A 17,588-nucleotide genomic window follows, 5' to 3' on the forward strand; every position below is an offset into this window, starting at 1 on the left:
TATCACAGAACTGCCAGAGATAGAGAATGAAGAGCTGAGAACAGAGACAAAGCGACAAAAGCCCCAGTCAGGGGGTGGGGTTGGAGACTTCGGGGTGGCTTAGTGGTACTTCGAGACCGCACTTACTTTAATGACTTCCTTTGTAAGAACAAGACAAACAGACAAAACTGAGGGCCCAGTAGCATCAGGAGCTGATTCCCGAGGGATCTCCAAGATCACACTTGTCACAACCATATCACACGGAGGGAATGTGTGGATGCTGAGCGTGGACCCTGCCCTTGGGCAGGATGTCCGGTCAGGTGTCACAGCTTCTGCTTTATCTCCTTCAAAGGGCCTCGTTCCCTGTTTTTTTTTATTTTATTTTATTTTTTATTTTTTTTTTCAACGTTTATTTATTTTTGGGACAGAGAGAGACAGAGCATGAACGGGGGAGGGGCAGAGAGAGAGGGAGACACAGAATCTGAAACAGGCTCCAGGCTCTGAGCCATCAGCCCAGAGCCCGACGCGGGGCTCGAACTCCCGGGCCGCGAGATCGTGACCTGGCTGAAGTCAGACGCTTAACCGACTGCGCCACCCAGGCGCCCCTCTTTCCCTGTTTTTAAGAGCCTAGTGTTAAGGCCATTCCTACAGCAGGGTGGCAGGGAATGGCCGTGAACCACACAAATGTATCTGCTAAACCCAAACTAAATATATTTCCAACTCAACTTCTCCTTAGCTGGATCCTCAAAATGCTCCTGTCCTTCCAACATGAAGTATGGTGGAGGGGAGATTGGAATGCAAAGAAACAAGACTCAACCAACAGCAATTCAAATACCTTGCTTTTGAAAACTTTACAAAACTATATGACCATTTTTTTTTCTCCAGGTCCTTCAAAAGCGCCTTTGCGAGCGAGCGAAGGGTCCCAGAGTTTACCTTTCATCAGCTTTATAGTGAGTTAGCTTTTGGGATATTTTAAACTACAACCTGCCCCCTTCCCCCAGAGCCCTTCCCCCCTCTTACCTGCCTTTCTTATTTATAGCACCACTGCCCTCTAGATACTATGTAATTTATTTATTATACCGACTTCTGCTAGAATGTAAGCTTCATAAGGGCAGGGATCTTTGCTTGTTTTGTTCACTGATGTTTCTCAAGTGCCTAGCACAGGGCCAGGTGCATAGTTGATGCTTCAAAAAGCTTTGTGAATAAACGAATGAAATAAATACTGCGTAATTGAGTCAATGAATGATCTAGCTAATCTAGGATCGGGACAGCAGTAATCCAGGATTTGGAAATTGTAAAATGTGAGTTCTAATCCAGACTCTGACCCATTATCATACAGACTTTCTGGGCCTCTGTTTCCTCGTGTACAAAATTAGGTGGTTATTTACTCATTCAAGTAACATTTAGCGCAACACAACTACGGTCAAAAAGATACAAAGATGCTTCCTTGCATTCAGAATCCTACCACTTCTTACAGAGCACAGAACTCCAACGTTTCAAAAATCCCGCCTCTTCCAAGCCCCGCCCACTCGCCTGGCCTTTCTTTAGGCTCCTCCCCGATTCAGCACTGCCGGCTGCCAATGCAGAGGCCCCGCCTCCGCCCGGCGCAGTCATCCAATGGCTAAGGTACACGGTTAGGTGAGTGCCAGGGAGCTTTAGGTGTCCTTTTGGCGCCTGACCAGAGTCTTGGGGAATTCAGTTCCTCTTGAATAGTCACTTCCCCGAGTTGTCTCTGCGATATGCAGGATCACTCTCTTTTCCAAGTTCGCTCCGAAGGGTCGGACAAAGCTCCTGAGTCCCATCGCTGCCCTCCCCAGGAGCGCTGGGCCTTCACTGGACGAGCCTCTCGCCCCGCGGCATTCTGGGAGTGGTAGTTTTCTTCTTCCCAGTTTCTTCCCGGCGGCCCGCTGGCTAAGACGCGCAGGACTACCACCCCCAGACGCCCGAGCGAGTCGCCAGTCACGTGGCCCGCAAGGCCGAGGGGCTGGTGGGCGGGGGCCCGGCCGGTGCTCCGCAGCTGTCTGTGGCACCCGGAGCTGGCGGGCCGTGCGGGCCCCTGGAGAGCCCGCCATGGTGCGCGCGGGCGCCGTGGGCACGCATCTCCCGGCCTCCGGCTTGGACATCTTCGGGGACCTGAGGAAGATGAACAAGCGCCAGGTAAGGGAGACCCGCGCTGGGGGCGCGCCCGGGAGCAAGAAAAGGCTGCGACTGCGGGAAGTCGGGGCTCCCTGGGTAGGGCTCGGGCAAGGACAGCGCCCCGCGCCCCCAGGCTCCCCCACCCGCCTCTCAGAGGCCCTGGGTTCAAGTCCGCGCAAACCTACGTGTGGGCACGGGTGTACGCTTTCCTGCGCTGACCCGAGCGCAGTGAGGGGAGTGTGGCCAGGAAGGGGAAGAGGATAGAAATCTAGTTCCGTGGATGTCAAATGTGGTGGAGAAAGCGAGAGATGACTCGGCCGTGAGTGACAGCTGTCTGCACGTTGTTTGAAGGGCCACCCCCTGGAGGAGGGAATAGACTTCTCTGTGAGGCCTGACATCCCGAAGAAGGCTGCCCGAGGATAGAAGGGGCGGAAAGGCAGGCGAAAGGAAAGAACTTTCTGGCAGTGGGAACTGTCCAGTGCTGCCTCCCGAAGTAATTGCTTCGCTCTCTGCGAAGTGTTTTGCCCACCGTGCGTCGGGACTAAACAAAGCTCCTTGTGCCTGGCGATCTCACTGGTGGTGCTCAATCATTTTAGACTGATGCAGTGTTCCAAAACTCTTCGCTAATCTCCGACTCTGTCATCTGGCTGCACCTTGAATGTAGGAGGCAGTTAGCGTGGGGCCCCTGGGCAGCTGGGGTGGACTTTTCGCTCTTCTGTGACCTCGGAGGAAAACTTCCTTCTTGCTCTCTCCTTAGTCAGCTCTTTGGCCAGCATCGCTGCCTTTGAGTCTTCAATATAAGGCGAGAGTGAGGAGCGACTGGAAAGGAGGCCCTCTCACCCCGGAAAAACGCCACAGCGTAAGCTTCTAGAGAGAGAATTTAGGGGACCTGTAGGGCACGTTAGAGCCTAATGGATCCTAATTCTTCTATTGATACTAACAATAAACTATGCTAAGAAAAATGGAACCATCCTATTGGTAATTTTGATTGTCTTTGAAAATGGTATAAATTCTCATGATTTTGAGACATCCTGTCATTTTTGCCACTATATTGAGGAGTCGGGTGATGCCTGTGGCATGGCACAACGTGTTCCTGTGGACATACGGTTTGTTATGTTTTTTCCCCGAATAGAATTACATACTACTGCGGTGGCGGGAGAGTTTGGTGACTTGAACTTCATGAACTATGTCTAGAACCTGGTTGTTTCTAGGTGTGCCTAGCTGATGAGCCCTTGGGAGTTTCTGTGATTAAGAGGAGTTGTGGCAGTGATTATCAACAGCTTGAAAAACCAACAGCTAATTCCCTGAGCACCGATGCTATTCCCAAGAACCTCCAGAAAAGGGAGCTTTATTTAAAAATCTAGACTTAATTGGCTAGCGTTTTTAAATGTCTCTAAAACTGGTACTGATTGCGGGTGGTTATAATCGCAGACGATCAGAGAAGGCCTTCTGACGAATGTATCAATTCCTAAACTAGTTTGCTTTTTGAAAAATCTGTATATTCCCTCTCTCAGTGATTAGGCCTGTTGGCTCTTGCATTGTCTATGTTTTGCTAGTTTTCTCATTAAAATTCAGAGGCTCAAATCTGCTGCCTCCTGGTACTTTTTTTTCCCCCCTCTCCTTTTAAGCTTTGTCCTTTTGTTTCTTTTTCTTTTCCCCTCCAAAATAGCATTCTCTGACACCTTGTCAGGCATGCATGCTCCAGCAATCTTGGAAGTGGGACCCCCTTTCTCTGCCGCCCCAGCTTGCTCTAAAGTAAGGCGAGAGCCACATACAAAAACAAGGATTCTTTGTTTCTGCAGTGAGGAACAGAGGAAGGAAGAAACACAGCGGCTGGCATGTCTGCTGCTTTGTGGGCCAGAATCTCTGGTCCGGAATGTTTGCTTAAAACTCTCAGACGTTAGCTATTTCATTTTTGGTTGACAAAGACTGAGTGTGGGCTTGCTTCTAAACTTTGCTGGGGTTGTGAATTGCCAAGCGTCTAAAATTGGTAGGCGAAGATGAATTAACAGGAGACACCAGTGAAACGTGGTGGCAGATTGTTAGATCCCAGTTTGTCAGCAGTTCAATCCAAATTGTGTCTCTAGATTCTAGGATTTCAAGCCTAGACTTGGATTAGCCAGTCTCTTAAAAGTAGGGGGTTGAAGTATGATCTGTGGTTTTGCAACTAGCTTGGTTATTAGGTTTTTGTATAATCGGTCGTTTCTTTAGCAAATCGATGTCTTGCTCAAAGGAAGTGTTTTTTTTGGGGGGGGGGGGATTTGATTTTACTTCCCCATGATGAATTTTGCAAGCACAGAAAATCATACTGGAAAAGGTAGTCTTAGTGCCGGGTCTTTATAACATAAGTGGCGAGGATTTACACTTTGCTTTTTTTTTTTTTTTAATTTTTTTTTTCAACGTTTATTTCTTTTTGGGACAGAGAGAGACAGAGCATGAACGGGGGAGGGGCAGAGAGAGAGGGAGACACAGAATCGGAAACAGGCTCCAGGCTCTGAGCCATCAGCCCAGAGCCCGACGCGGGGCTCGAACTCCCGGACCGCGAGATCGTGACCTGAGCTGAAGTCGGACGCTTAACCGACTGCGCCACCCAGGCGCCCCTACGCTTTGCTTTTATCAGGGTGGAGACCGATGGTTTGAAAGCTGGTCTACAAATGACAATTTCTGTTCAAAATGGTGGCTTGTGGCTTTCCCGGGCAGATCTGCAATTCATAACGAAACAACATTTACTTATCAAATCCTTCAAGGCAGAGTGGGTGCAGAAGTTTCTGAATGTGAGCTACAGTGAACAACTACTGCTTGAGACCAAGGTACCCTGCAAGGCGGATTTAACTTTGGAAGCAACAATTTAATGTATTACAGCCCGACACCTTAACCATATCTGCTTGGCAGTCCGGTCTCCTTATTTGCACTTCTGGGAATTTACTGAGAGTTTCATAATTTGCTATTGACATAGTAGACAAAGAGGATTTTTTAAAATATATATAAAGTTTTTATTTACTTATTTTGAGGGGGGGGGGAGAGAGAGAGAGAGAAGAGAGAGAGAGAGAGAATTCCCAAGCAGGCTCCGCGCTCAGAGTGCAGAGCCTGATGCAGGGTTCGAAACCATGAACCATGAGATCATGACCTGAGCGGAAACCAAGAGTCAGACACTTAACCGACTGAGCCACCCAGATGCTCTGCCAAAGAGTTTTTGTTTTGTTTTGTTTTGTTTTTTTAATGTTTATTTCTGAGACAGAGAGAGACAGAGCATGAGGTGGGGAGGGGCAGAGAGAGAGGGAGACAGAATCCGAAGCAGGCTCCAGGCTCTGAGCCGTCAGCCCAGAGCCCGACGCGGGGCTCGAACTCACGGACTGTGAGATGGTGACCTGAGCCGAAGTCGGACGCTCAACCGACTGAGCCACCCAGGCGCCCCAGTTTTTTTTTTTTTTTTTAAATATGGTGTGTAACTTTAATTTTGAATTCGATTTACCTTCTTTTCGACTGTTACATCAAAACGTCTTCATGGTCATTTTTATCCATTTTTACGTTTCCACTCAGTTGTTTCCTTCACAACCACCTGCAATGACATAACTTCACAGACATACACTCATAACAATAGGAACTCGGCTTTTCCCACCCACTGCCATGTGAGATTGGGTTTTCCTGTTTTGTCACACTCTTCAAAGTAATTATTTTAATGGCCATACAATATTCTGTCAAATCCCTTGAAACATTTATTTTCCCCAGACTTTGGAATTCTTCCAGGCCCGTCACTATTTTAAAGCATAGAGAAGAGTTTAAGAGAAGAAAATTCAGCCATGAATTCCACCATGCTAAGATGGCCTCTGCCAGCACTTGAGGGCGTCTTCTTGTGTTTGTCTGACAAACTGTTGTAGTTTGTGGAGATTCTCCTGCAGCCCACATACACTTTGGTTTTAAGTAGTGCAGTAGCTTGCCATTATTTACGCAATCGTTTCTCTGCTGTTGCTCCTTTATTTCTTTCTCTCTGTTACTAGAACGGGGACCGTGACGCATATCTATCTGCCTTTATTGTACACTGAATTCCTAGAAGGGGGATTATTGGGCTGAAAGTAACCTTGTGATACTAATGCCAGATCGCTCTCACCATGGTCGTATCCACATGCACATTGCACACGCCCATATCGTGCCACAGTGTACCCTGGGCAAGCACTGAGTATTGGCATTAAGAACAACAACAACAAAAAAAACCAAAAAAAAAAAAAAAAAAAACCCCAGAGGTGCCCTGGGTGGCTCAGTCAGTTAAGTGTCCGACTTTGGCTCAGGTCATGATCTCACGGTTCGTGAGTTTGAGCCCCACATGGGGCTCTGTGCTGACAGCTCAGAGCCTGGAAGCTGCTTCGGATTCTGTGTCTCCCTCACTCTCTGCCCCTCACCCATTTGTTCTCTCTCTCTCTCTCTCTCTCTCCCTGCCTCAAAATAATAAACATTAAAACAATTTTAAAACAAAAAAAACAAAAAAAATCCCACCCAAACTTGAAATTTTCTAGGCATAAAAAAAGGGGAGGGGGGGAAGCAGCATTTGGTTTGAACACTTCAAGTGTTTATTCACTGCTGTATTTCTTCTTTGGAAAATTAATGGTCTTCAGCTCTTACCTCTTTTTGTTGTTGTTGGGATTTTAGTGTTTTTCTTACTAGTAGTTTGTACCCACTGTGTATTAAAGATATTTATTTTCTCACTTTTTATTCAACAAATTGAGTACTTACTCTTTGCCAGACCTGTATTGAACAAGATACAGCTGTGAACAAGGCCAAACTGACCCTTGCTTTTGTGGAACTTACAGTCTAACGTGAAAGACACATTAGAAATGATACGTATATCGGCCGCCTGGGTGGGTCAGTCGTTAAACATCTGACTTCCGCTCAGGTCATGATCTCACAGTTCACGAATTTACGTCCCACCCTGGGTGAGCTTGAGCCCCACTTTGGGTGAACACGAGCCCCGCTTCCGGTAAAAACACAAGCCCCGGGTGAGCCCCACTTCTCTCTCTCTCTCTCTCTCTCTCTCTCTCTCTCTCTCCTCCTCACTCACTTGTGCCCTCTCTCTTTCTAAAAAAAAAAAATGATGTGTATAATTACAATAGTGATGGATGGCATAAAGAAGTACAGGATGCAGTGAGACTGTGTAAAAGTTTTACTAGAACACGGCCATATTCATTCTTTCCCATATCGTCTTTAGTTTCTTTCTCACTACAGTGGCAGAGCTGAGTCACTTCAACAGAGACCCTGTGGCTTGTAAACCGAAAACACTTATTATCTGGCCACTTGCAGAAAAAGTTTGCTGACTCCTAGTTCTAGTGGGTCAGGAAAGGCTTCCCTGGGGAGCCGATGCCGAAGGCAGGATTTAAGACGAGCAAGCATTAGGTATGCTGAGGAGTCTGGGGAGAGAGCCTCTGGCCAGAAGAAGCAGCCAGGTGAGGTCCCGGAGTGGATGGGAGCGTGTGCTCTCCGAAGCGCTGACAGGTGCCATTAGAGCACCTGGAGCGCAGTGAGCTTCACCAGCCGAAGCTAGGGATTTGGGGATGTACCAGACAGGGCGTAAGAGACCGTATTTATCCTCAGAGCAGTGGCACACAGTTGAAGGGATGCGGTCGGAGCAGGGCATGGAGACGATCAGATGGCCAGAGGCGCCTCTGAAAATGAGTACGGGCTGTAACAGGGAGAACGCACTGGAAGAGGTGTGCGTGGACGTCGGGAGACTGGTCAGCAGGCTCTTGCAGTTGCCCAGTGGGCGATGTTGGTGACTCGGATGAGAGCGCAGCCAGTGGGAATGGAGAGGTTGGAACAGGGTCCAGAAGTATTTAGAGAGTAGAATGTGTAGAGCGAATGGGTGGGTCGGTGGGGGGTGGCCCCTGAAAGAGCAAGAGTCCTGCCACGTAGGTGACTGCACAGGCGTATGTGGGCAGGTGGGGGGGGGTCATTGAATCAGAGACGTGGGGATTGAGGAGTTTCAGTTCCACGTGTGTTGCCAAAAGTGGTTGGTTCGGGTGGGGGAAGGAGGTCTTTAGAAATGAGGATGTCTAGGGACTGAGACCCTAGAGGATTGGGTAGGCCGTCCACGTGGCTCGTCGGGTCACCCAAGGCAGGGGTCGTGAGGAGGAGGATAGAGGCAGGTACTGGAGTAAGGAGCCAGCCTGGAGGCCCCGAAGGGAAATGCCCTGAAGGACTTACATTTCGAGTAGCAGTAGGCACAGTGACTTCTGTCCTTAAAGCCTCTTGGAAGACCGGAGACGTCTGGCCCAACAATTCAGCTACAGCCGGAAGGGTGTTGGGATGTGGGCAGGTGTTGCTTTTCCCCTGTCGTCGCCAGGGGCTGGTGGGTGTGGCAGGCGAGGCTGTCAGCAAGGAAGAGCCTTGAGCTTCAGCAGGACAAGCCGGGTCGATGTTCACTCAGTGGTCTAAGGTGGGACGAGGCCAGCTTCGAACTCGATATTGTCTTGAGTGGCTTTCTGCCTGTGTTCTTAACCAGATATCATTTACTTTCTAAAACGTTTATGGAAAGTGCAAACTTCCAGGTGTTTAAAGTTTTTGTTCACTTTGAAATGTAATTTGAGATGCAGAACAGCCTCATTGCTAAGTGCTAGAGGACTGTGAAGCCTCATGTGGGGCCTCCTTGGCCAGGGCGCCAAGGGGTGGTTCTAGGCTCTGTGCCAGGCTCTCACATCAGACGTGCCCTCTCTCTGCCAGAGCGGTAGGCCCTCGGGGTAGAACTTGAGTAACAGACTTTTTTTTTTTCATTTGCATCCAAGTTAGGTAGCATATAGTGCATCGGTGATTTCAGGAGTAGATTCCTTAGTGCCCCTCACCCATTTAGCCCATTCCCCGCCCCCCACAACCCCTCCAGTAACCCTCTGTTTGTTTTCCGTATTTAAGAGTCTCTTATGTTTTTGTTCCGCTCCCTGTTTTTATATAATTTTTGCTTCCCTTCCCTTGTGTTCATCTGTTTTGTATCTTAAAGTCCTCCTATGAGTGAAGTCATATGATATTTGTCCTTCTTTAATTTCGCTTAGCATGATACCCTCCAGTTCCATCCAAGTAGTTGCGAATTTGAGTAAGGGACTCTTCAAGGTTGAGGGTTCTGGGAAATCCCAGAGAGGTAAGTTGAGTCTTACCGAGGCTTTAATAAAGTGGGTCCTGTGGATTGCTCTGGTTTGTTGTTGTTGTTGTTTTCTCTCTCTTCTCTCATTGAAAGAGAAACAATAAATGGAAGGCTAATTCCACGGACAAAAGTTGAAATGCTACCTAAGTTTGTAGTTTGCGTGACTTAGTTTAATGTCCTAAAATAAACACAGCTTCGTTTGTTTGTTTGTTTGTTTGTTTGTTCAAAAACCAGCTCATCCCCAGCTTAGGGCTAGTGAATATAATTCCATTGGTTTTCACTTGGGGTTTGGCCTTTTTCGTTCCAGCTCTATTACCAGGTATTAAACTTCGCCATGATCGTGTCTTCTGCGCTTATGATCTGGAAAGGCTTGATCGTCCTCACCGGCAGCGAGAGCCCCATCGTGGTGGTGCTGAGGTAGGTTCTGCAGGCTCTTAGGCTGCCGCCTTGTCACAGAGGAGCAGCGTCGCCTTGAGCGAAAGCCTGCACGGCAACCAAGACTGGGGATTTTGGTTGGATAAAGTGTTAGAATTTTCTGCTGATACCTCTTTTCATTGTTTCTGACCTTTGGTGACAAATCTTGTCTTTCTCAACAGATATTTTAGAGCTTTTATCGTGTTGATGCTAATGCTCCAGTGCAATATATTTGCTTTTGTATTTTAATGCTTTAATCTGCCTAAAATAACGATCATATGTTATTTATGCATTAATTGATTTTGAAACATAAGTAATTTAAAGCCGTTACTTGGTTTTCTTTGTGCCAAGCAGACAGGGAAGTGTATATCCCCGGTGCCTAGCGGAGCGTGCTGTATTTTTTCAAGCCTCTTCTGCAATACTGGTGTAGGTGGCTACTCTCTTGAGACTATTACTCTTATAAAGCACAGGAGGTTAAATTTAGAAAAGTTAATACTTTAATTCACTTCATATAGCTGTAAAGTCAGGCAAGGGGGAAAATTTAATCAGTTTGAAATTAAATAACCATATTTGGGAGTCCTTAGGTACCTCAAGATGCTCTCTGTCCGTGTGTCTTAGACCATTGAGCCTTACGGTGGGTGGGAATGGAGGCTGTTATTTTTTAAAAAATTTTTTAAATGTTTTATTTATGTTTGAGAGAGAGAGCTCGAGTGAGAGAGGGAGACATAGAATCCAAGGTAGGCTCCAAGCTCTGAGCTGTCATCACAGAGCCCGACACGGGGCTCAAACTCGTGAACCGTGAGATCGTGACCTGAGCCGAAGTCGGACGCTTAATCGACTGAGCCACCCGGGCGCCCCTGGAGCCCGTTTGTTTTATGAGCGGGGTCACCACTGGCCGGTGCAAGAGCCAAGGTCAGCACACAGGGTTCTTGGCTTCCAGACCAGTGCCCTTTCCCTCCCCTGCTACCTGCTACCACACCATGGGGCTTCGGCCATGGCCCTGGCTTCAGCAGGTTGCCCCTGTGTGGCCGGCCAAGGGGCCTACTTCTAGGGGTACACTGCTTCCATAAATGTAGGAGCCTTCGGATAGCATACGGGATCCCAATTCACTGGTTTTCACACTGCGCTCTAGGACTGCCCGGGGGGCCAGTGGACAGGTTAGGAGGGAGAATGGGATCGAGTGTGTGGATTCTAGACACCCCAGCCTTGCTTTAGTCATGACGGCTCCATTTGTATGTATTGTAGGTGGTGATGCTTCCTCGTAAGATTTCGTTTGAAGGAAGGGTTTCAAGGCTTTTTTTTTTTTTTTTCCTAAATAGAAATGAAAAAACCTCAAATTCAGATGGGCCTTCTCACTTAACAGATAAAGAGCCTGAGGCCCACCGAGGCCAAGCCACTTGCGTCTTACAGTTACTCTTGGCAGATCCAAAATTAGATCCCAGGTGTTCTGGTTTTCCTTAAATCACACAGACACAGTCGTACAAAGAAATTGTTGTAACATTGCAGTATCTGGGGACTTTTTTTTTTAAAGCCTCCTTTATAGTACTAAAGCACTCTGGTTTGTCAGCATAAACTATTGACATCATGAGAAATGTGTGACCTTGGGGAACATTGACCTTTGGGGAATCTCTGGCCCATGAGGAAAGCAAGTGTAGTTGATATCAGTGAAACATTTCAAAGAAGTGCTTTCCTCATGGGCCATGATAACGGCTTTTGGTGGCAAATGGTACTCTTGCTGCCTCTGAGACTCGTCCGGAAGGTTTTTCTAGCTGCAGTTCTTCATTGTTTTCTCTTTCTTTCCCTCTCGGTCATTTATATTTCTAGCACTCTCTCTGTTTTTTTATTCATTTCCTGTTAGATCTGTTACTATCCTCAACTGTCATTGGTTTAACTTAAAAATAAATACATCAGCAGGTACTTAGTGACAGGCCGGTCCCTGCTGCATCTCTCCTTGCTGATCTGCATTCATTGACAAGCTTAAGGCGTTCCAGTGCAGGGAGGGACAGGAGGGTCAACTTCTTGAGCTGCACCTGTTATGAGCCCACATTTCCCTTTAAAGCACCCCACTTCTTCACCAGTCTGGCTCTTCCTGTCCCCTCCTGCCCTCAGCAGACTCGCTGGTTTTTGATTGCATGGCCCCTATGTTGCTATATTTTTAGGTCTTATTTATTTTCTCATGCGTTAAGACAAAGCATGAGCATATGTAAAATGAATTGTGTCTTGATGATTTCGGCTTCTGCTAGATTGCAATTTACTTTGACTCCATCGACGATTTTTGGCATGGGTTTAAACTGGTACCGTGTGGGATTATTTATTGACCTCCACATCAGAAACAGTCAACATTTGTTAGAATTGGGCTCCCTATAGAGTACGGTCTAAACGATGATCCTGCAGGAGCCCAAAGACTTGGGTTCGAATTCTGTCCCAACCCTCAGCTTGGTTTTCGGATAGATTGCTCTCCTAAGACATTCGTTTGTTGGTTTCTCTTCCTTGAGTGGCAATGCCATGTCCTAGGTGCTGGGGATGAACCACAAAATGCAAGAATTGCCCTAGAGTACCAACCAGCTTTCAGGGTCTGCAGTTCCGAATGGAAATAGTAATGTCTTTGTGGACGTAGGACTGTTTTTTAAGGCTAAAACTTGGCGGCTTTTACTTCAAAGAGTTCACATTACACTTGGTTCTTTTCTCTACCTAATACAAAGTACAGAGGGGCCTGCTACTATCCTTTTCATACTTAAATCTAAGAAGAAATCCTTTCCTTTCTCACTCCGTGTCGTCACCGCGAACAGTCAGAAGGAAACCACAGTGACTTGTTTCACAGGTCCTAGATACGTGACGACGGAAGTTGAGACTCTCACCGATACGTTTATTATTGTATTCTTCGTGAATTTAAACGTTACCCTTGGGAACCCAGGCTAATTTGGATGTGATTTTGTGTCTCTTCCCAGTGGCAGCATGGAGCCGGCCTTTCACAGGGGCGACCTTCTATTCCTGACAAACTTCCGAGAAGACCCTATTAGAGCTGGTGAAATCGTGGTCTTTAAAGTCGAAGGACGAGACATTCCAATAGTTCACAGAGTAATCAAAGTTCATGAAAAGTAAGGAGGCTTTCCTTCTTTTCGCTGTTGTTTGGTGAATTTTGGTAGCCGGTTTTATTTGTTTTATTTTTTATATATTTTTATTTATTTTTTCATTAGCACTGATTGTTATCAAACTTCTATTTATTTGTTTTTTCATTTGTTCCCCCCCCCTCAGGTTTTTATTTAAATTCCTGTAGTTAACATACAGTGTAATATTAGTTTCAGGTGTAGAATTTAGTAATTCAGTTTTGGCAGCCGGTTTAATGGCTGGTTAGAAGTGGCAGAAACTCTGGATTATGTTCCTAGACCCGCCGTTCACTAATTGGGTGACTTTGGACCTGCTACCTCGCCCAGCCTGTAGGATGGGGCTGATAACATTATCATTTCCCACCGTGACTCACGGGACGATTGTGAGAACCAGACGAACAGGTGTCTCCTGAGGCCTCGGAAACTTAAACTGCTGTGTGACGTAAGGTGAACCTGCTGTAGCCTAACACTTACTTGAAGGAGGCTCAGAGAGAATCCAATCCCACCGCAGCTGAGGATGATCTCGATAGGACTGTCTTCTGACACGCAGAGAGCCGCCTGTTTCCCTGTGCCACTTTGGACCGAGTGGCACGCTCTCAGCGGTCACCTTAGCCCTGGACGGACGCAGACGCCTTTTCCGGCTCATGCCGTGGCGCGGGCAGCGCGTGTCCTGTGCCGGTTCTCCCCCCACAGATGCGCTTCCTTTCCTTGACATGCCAGCGGTGGCCTCTGAAGACACGCTTGGGAAACTAGAAGCTTCTATCTCAAATGTACTAAGTTCTCATGGGAGAGTACAGTATCAGTGGAATAGAGAGTATTAGTGGAAACGTTACGTTTTATATACTCGGCTATTCATTTACCTTTACGCAGCTTAGCGTAGCATTTCCACCTGCCTGAGTTATGGAATTGCACTTAGACGTGTGTGCTTGTGGTTTTAAAAGAACAGAGCCTTTCTCATCTTCTCGTCGCGCGTGGACGTGGGGGGACGCGCACACGTGTAGTGCAGCTATCCGAACGCTTCCGGTATTAGGTTCCCATGCCACTCCCTGCTTCCAGGTGTTCCCCGAAGACATTGATAAAGAAGTTGAAAGAGAACTTATTCAACGTGGAGGAAATAATGATGATTTTCTATAATTTGCATGAGTTGTGAGAGAGGCCGCGTGGATTTTTATCCTCTTGATTTCCTTTATAACCACAGCTGCAAATCAGCTTGCTGCCTTTGGCATGGCTTCAAATCTTTGTGGGCTTTCAGTATTTTATCTAATTATAATGGGGCATTTTTTCATTTGTTTTATTGGAAGAAGACCCTCTTTAGAGCTCTATAATGCTATAATGTTGTGTTTCTAGTGACAGGGCCGTGTAAGCATCGGTTTGGAGTGTTTAAAATGATTCCCACATGTCTCTTTAACACGCTGGTTTTATGCCATTTGTGATTCCTGTTTCTCTGCAAACCAGATTTTATACCACTTTGCTCAGTGGTGAAGGAGATCATGCATTAACATTCTACATTTGGCGAGGAAAAGTAGGTTTGAGGAGGGGTAAGGGCACACTGGGGTTTGAATTACCTTGCGCTCAAATCTCTGTGATCCGGGACCAAGTTCGTGTCCTGAGCGAAGCGGAGTATAATCCGCGGGGACACGCTGGTCTTTGCGGACTAAGAAAGTGAAAGCAGTTGCTGGAAGCTCATCGTTGCCCTGCCGGGGCCCTTGCGCTTTGCCATGCTTTTTGGTTGGCAGGAAAGCTTGGGCGTTTTAGAACTTGAGGCTGCAGAAACGCCAGTAGATTCGTGCTTTAGTCGGACGGTTGTAGTCGGATGGTTCCCTGTAAGCCGTCCCCTCAGACCAAGAGAGATCGAGTTCTCGCGGAATGCTCGTCCGAATGCCCGCAGCAGACCGTCCAGTGCCGGGTAAACTAAGTGCTTTCTAATGATGCCGTGCTGAAAATCGATTTTGAAAAGTCATTATTTTGCTTTCTAGAGATAACGGAGACATCAAATTTTTGACTAAAGGAGATAATAACGAAGTTGACGACAGAGGCCTGTACAAAGAAGGCCAAAACTGGCTCGAAAAGAAGGATGTGGTGGGACGAGCCAGAGGGTGAGCATTAACCTTTAAGTTACATAAAGGCTTCGGGAACCAGAAAAATAGAAACAAACTAAATGTACGGGCTAAATAGAATCACTCGCTACAAACAGTCTATGTCGGGAGAGTTGGGAGTAGTCTGAGTTGTGCTCCGTGTATGGGGTCCACGGTGTAAATACAGCTCAGAACTAAGGACCGAAAATCAAAAACTGAGTTCAAGTATATTGTCTGCATCATCGGTTTAATCCTGTTTTTGAAAGCAATCGCCCCGTAGAGGTTAGGTATTTGTGGTTTTAAATAGCAACTACAAGAGACCCTCCCAGAGATAACCACCGTGGAACACTGTTCCCTGCGCCTTATACAGATGCGTGTGCATATATAATACATGACTTTACATAGGAGGATTTTATTTTGTTTCTTTACCCAACATGAAGTTAGAAATTGGTGGCTGTGTCAAATCTACATCCAGGTAGTTTTAAATGGCTACGTACCGTTGTTCCCCTGAGAATCACAAAATCACAGCTTACGTACCCAGTCCTTTCCTGGGGGCGACACATTTAGGTTATTTCCTGTTTTTCACTGCCCAAAACAGTTATGTGATAAATCTTGTAATATTCATCCTTGCATAATTGCGCCAGCAATGAGTTCTGCTTCTGACACAGCACAGCGTGTATCCTCTTATAAAAAAAACAAAAAAGGCAATTTTTCCCCTCTCTTGGTAACCCTTTTCTATGATTAACCCTTGTTAGAAGTGTCTTTTTTGTTGTTGTTGTTGTTGTTAATCTTCTCTAAATCCCATGAGCTGTCAGAGGCTGGAGAACACTGGTTACCCTTTTCTAAGATTCAGCTCTACTAATCAGATTGTGATTTGAGGTCTCTTTCTGCTCCTTTTCTCCCTCGGCTCACCTTTTAACTATCTTACACCGCCGCGTTGCACCTTGAATATCTGTGGGGAGATGGGAGTGACTTCCAGCTGGTCAGTCCTCTACTTGTCCTGTCCTGGGGACAGGCTGTGTATAAAGGGGAGGTTGGAGCCGCTGACTTAACATAAGATTGGAGGGTACCCATGTGTTAACCGCGTTTCCCGTGAGTGAGGGGAGACTTGGGTCACACTGATTACATATTGACATTAATTTTGTCAGCAGAGTCATTGGCTGGCTTATGCCCCGGACCTTCGGTGTCTGGGAGCATAGTCACATGTGGGTATAAATTATGGGATTCACATCTGGGTTCACTGCCCAGCGGACGTGTTGGTTATATTTGAAAAGCCCTGTGAAATGAAAATGATGATGTTCCTTCAGTTGCAGACTGATTCTCCGTGTACTTTGAAAGCTTTCTCTAACAGCGGTCTTCATATAGGCTATCTGAATGTTACTTCTCCCCTGAAAAAATTAAGAACCAGCTTGATGAAAGTTGTCCGTTCCATTTGTACAAGCAGCTCAACTAATTATTTTAATTCTGTTATGGTGAATGCAGCGAGCACAGACAAGTGGCATCTCTAGTTGAAATCATGTGCCTGCTTAGAAAATGGTCCTGGCTGTCAGTTGTGTTGCTTTTGATTAACAAAGCCTTTTGAGGCAGGAGTGACAATTATTCTTACAGCCCCAATCAGTGCTATTCCCAAGGAAGATTTGTTTCCTAAGGCTGAGTTAGAGTATTTTTAAATGTTGCTGTCATCGTATTATAAGCAGTTTTTATATTTCTGGCTTTTCGTCCCACAATTTAGGTTTTTACCGTACGTTGGTATGGTCACCATAATAATGAATGACTATCCAAAATTCAAGGTAGGAATTTGTGTGTATGTCTGAATTAAATATATATATATATATATATATATACATATATATACATATACGTATATAGGCGCTTTTACACGTGCAATTGTAAAGATGCAGTCTGTTTAAAATGTTTGCCTTGTTATTCTGTTTTGCAGAGTATTTGTATTGAACTACAAACTGACATAACCGTTTAAATTATCAACATTGAAATTCGTTATTTAAAATAATTACTTTCATCTTTTATGTTCGTGGTGTATTCTAAAATGTCACCTATATATTCATTGCTGTTTATCATGAAAACCTTTAAACATACCAAAAAAAAAAAAAAAAAGCGATACAATAGACTCAGTAATGCCGATCTCCCTACTTCAATAAAAATGGTGTCGATGTTTTTTTTTTTTAACAACCACTCGAAGAACAATAGGACACGGACGCAAGAGTGAGCAGTGGATTAGCTGTGTTTGTTGGGTGCTTGATCCTTGGTCCATCAATGTACTGGGGGCTTTTTAAACCATAGCAGGGCAGGCATGAGAGAAGAGGTCACCTTTTGATTCTGTCCCCAGCCTAGTATTGAGCGGACTTCAGCTGAATACGTTTATAGAGCAAACTTATTTGCAGACCTCCCAGTAATTTTCCACTGTGTTTTCTTTCCAGTACGCTCTCTTGGCTGTAATGGGTGCATACGTGTTACTAAAACGCGAATCCTAGGATGAGAAGTTCCTGGCACCAGATTGAAATGAATTCTGTTGCAAAAGAGAAAAACTAATATATTTGAAATGTTCCACTTTCTGTATAAAAGGAAACAATGTGGAGACATTTTTGTCTTGTCCAAATAAATGATTCATCAGGAAAGACTGTTTTCTTTTGTGGGCTCTGGTCTGAATCTGCCCAGTCTCTGTGGCCCTCGTCGTAGTCACTCTAAACCAAGCACGGGGGTCTGTGCCACTTCAGGAGTGAGGCGGGCCATTGCTGG

At 46.1% G+C, this 17,588-nt stretch overlaps 1 protein-coding gene across 1 annotated transcript; it reads left to right on the forward strand.

Moving 5' to 3' along the window:
* Positions 1 to 1,579: 1,579 nt before the first annotated feature.
* On the forward strand, positions 1,580 to 17,467 carry SEC11C (SEC11 homolog C, signal peptidase complex subunit). Its single transcript, XM_043558999.1, has 6 exons — positions 1,580 to 2,136; positions 9,543 to 9,652; positions 12,598 to 12,747; positions 14,733 to 14,852; positions 16,564 to 16,621; positions 17,270 to 17,467. The coding sequence occupies exons 1-6, from the start codon at positions 2,050 to 2,052 to the stop codon at positions 17,321 to 17,323; spliced, it is 579 nt and encodes a 192-aa protein (XP_043414934.1). The 5' UTR covers positions 1,580 to 2,049; the 3' UTR covers positions 17,324 to 17,467.
* Positions 17,468 to 17,588: the final 121 nt, after the last annotated feature.

The sequence above is a fragment of the Prionailurus bengalensis genome, chromosome D3 (genome assembly GCF_016509475.1).
Source record: "Prionailurus bengalensis isolate Pbe53 chromosome D3, Fcat_Pben_1.1_paternal_pri, whole genome shotgun sequence".
Classification (NCBI taxonomy): Eukaryota; Metazoa; Chordata; class Mammalia; order Carnivora; family Felidae; genus Prionailurus; species Prionailurus bengalensis.

Bases quoted from the DNA above. Each gene is read 5' to 3' on its own strand.
- SEC11C (XM_043558999.1), top strand. From the start codon at position 2,050: ATGGTGCGCGCGGGCGCCGTGGGCACGCATCTCCCGGCCTCCGGCTTG. The intron at 9,653-12,597 runs GTAGGTTCTGCA...GTCTCTTCCCAG, and splicing joins CCCATCGTGGTGGTGCTGAG to TGGCAGCATGGAGCCGGCCT. The intron at 14,853-16,563 runs GTGAGCATTAAC...CCCACAATTTAG, and splicing joins GTGGTGGGACGAGCCAGAGG to GTTTTTACCGTACGTTGGTA.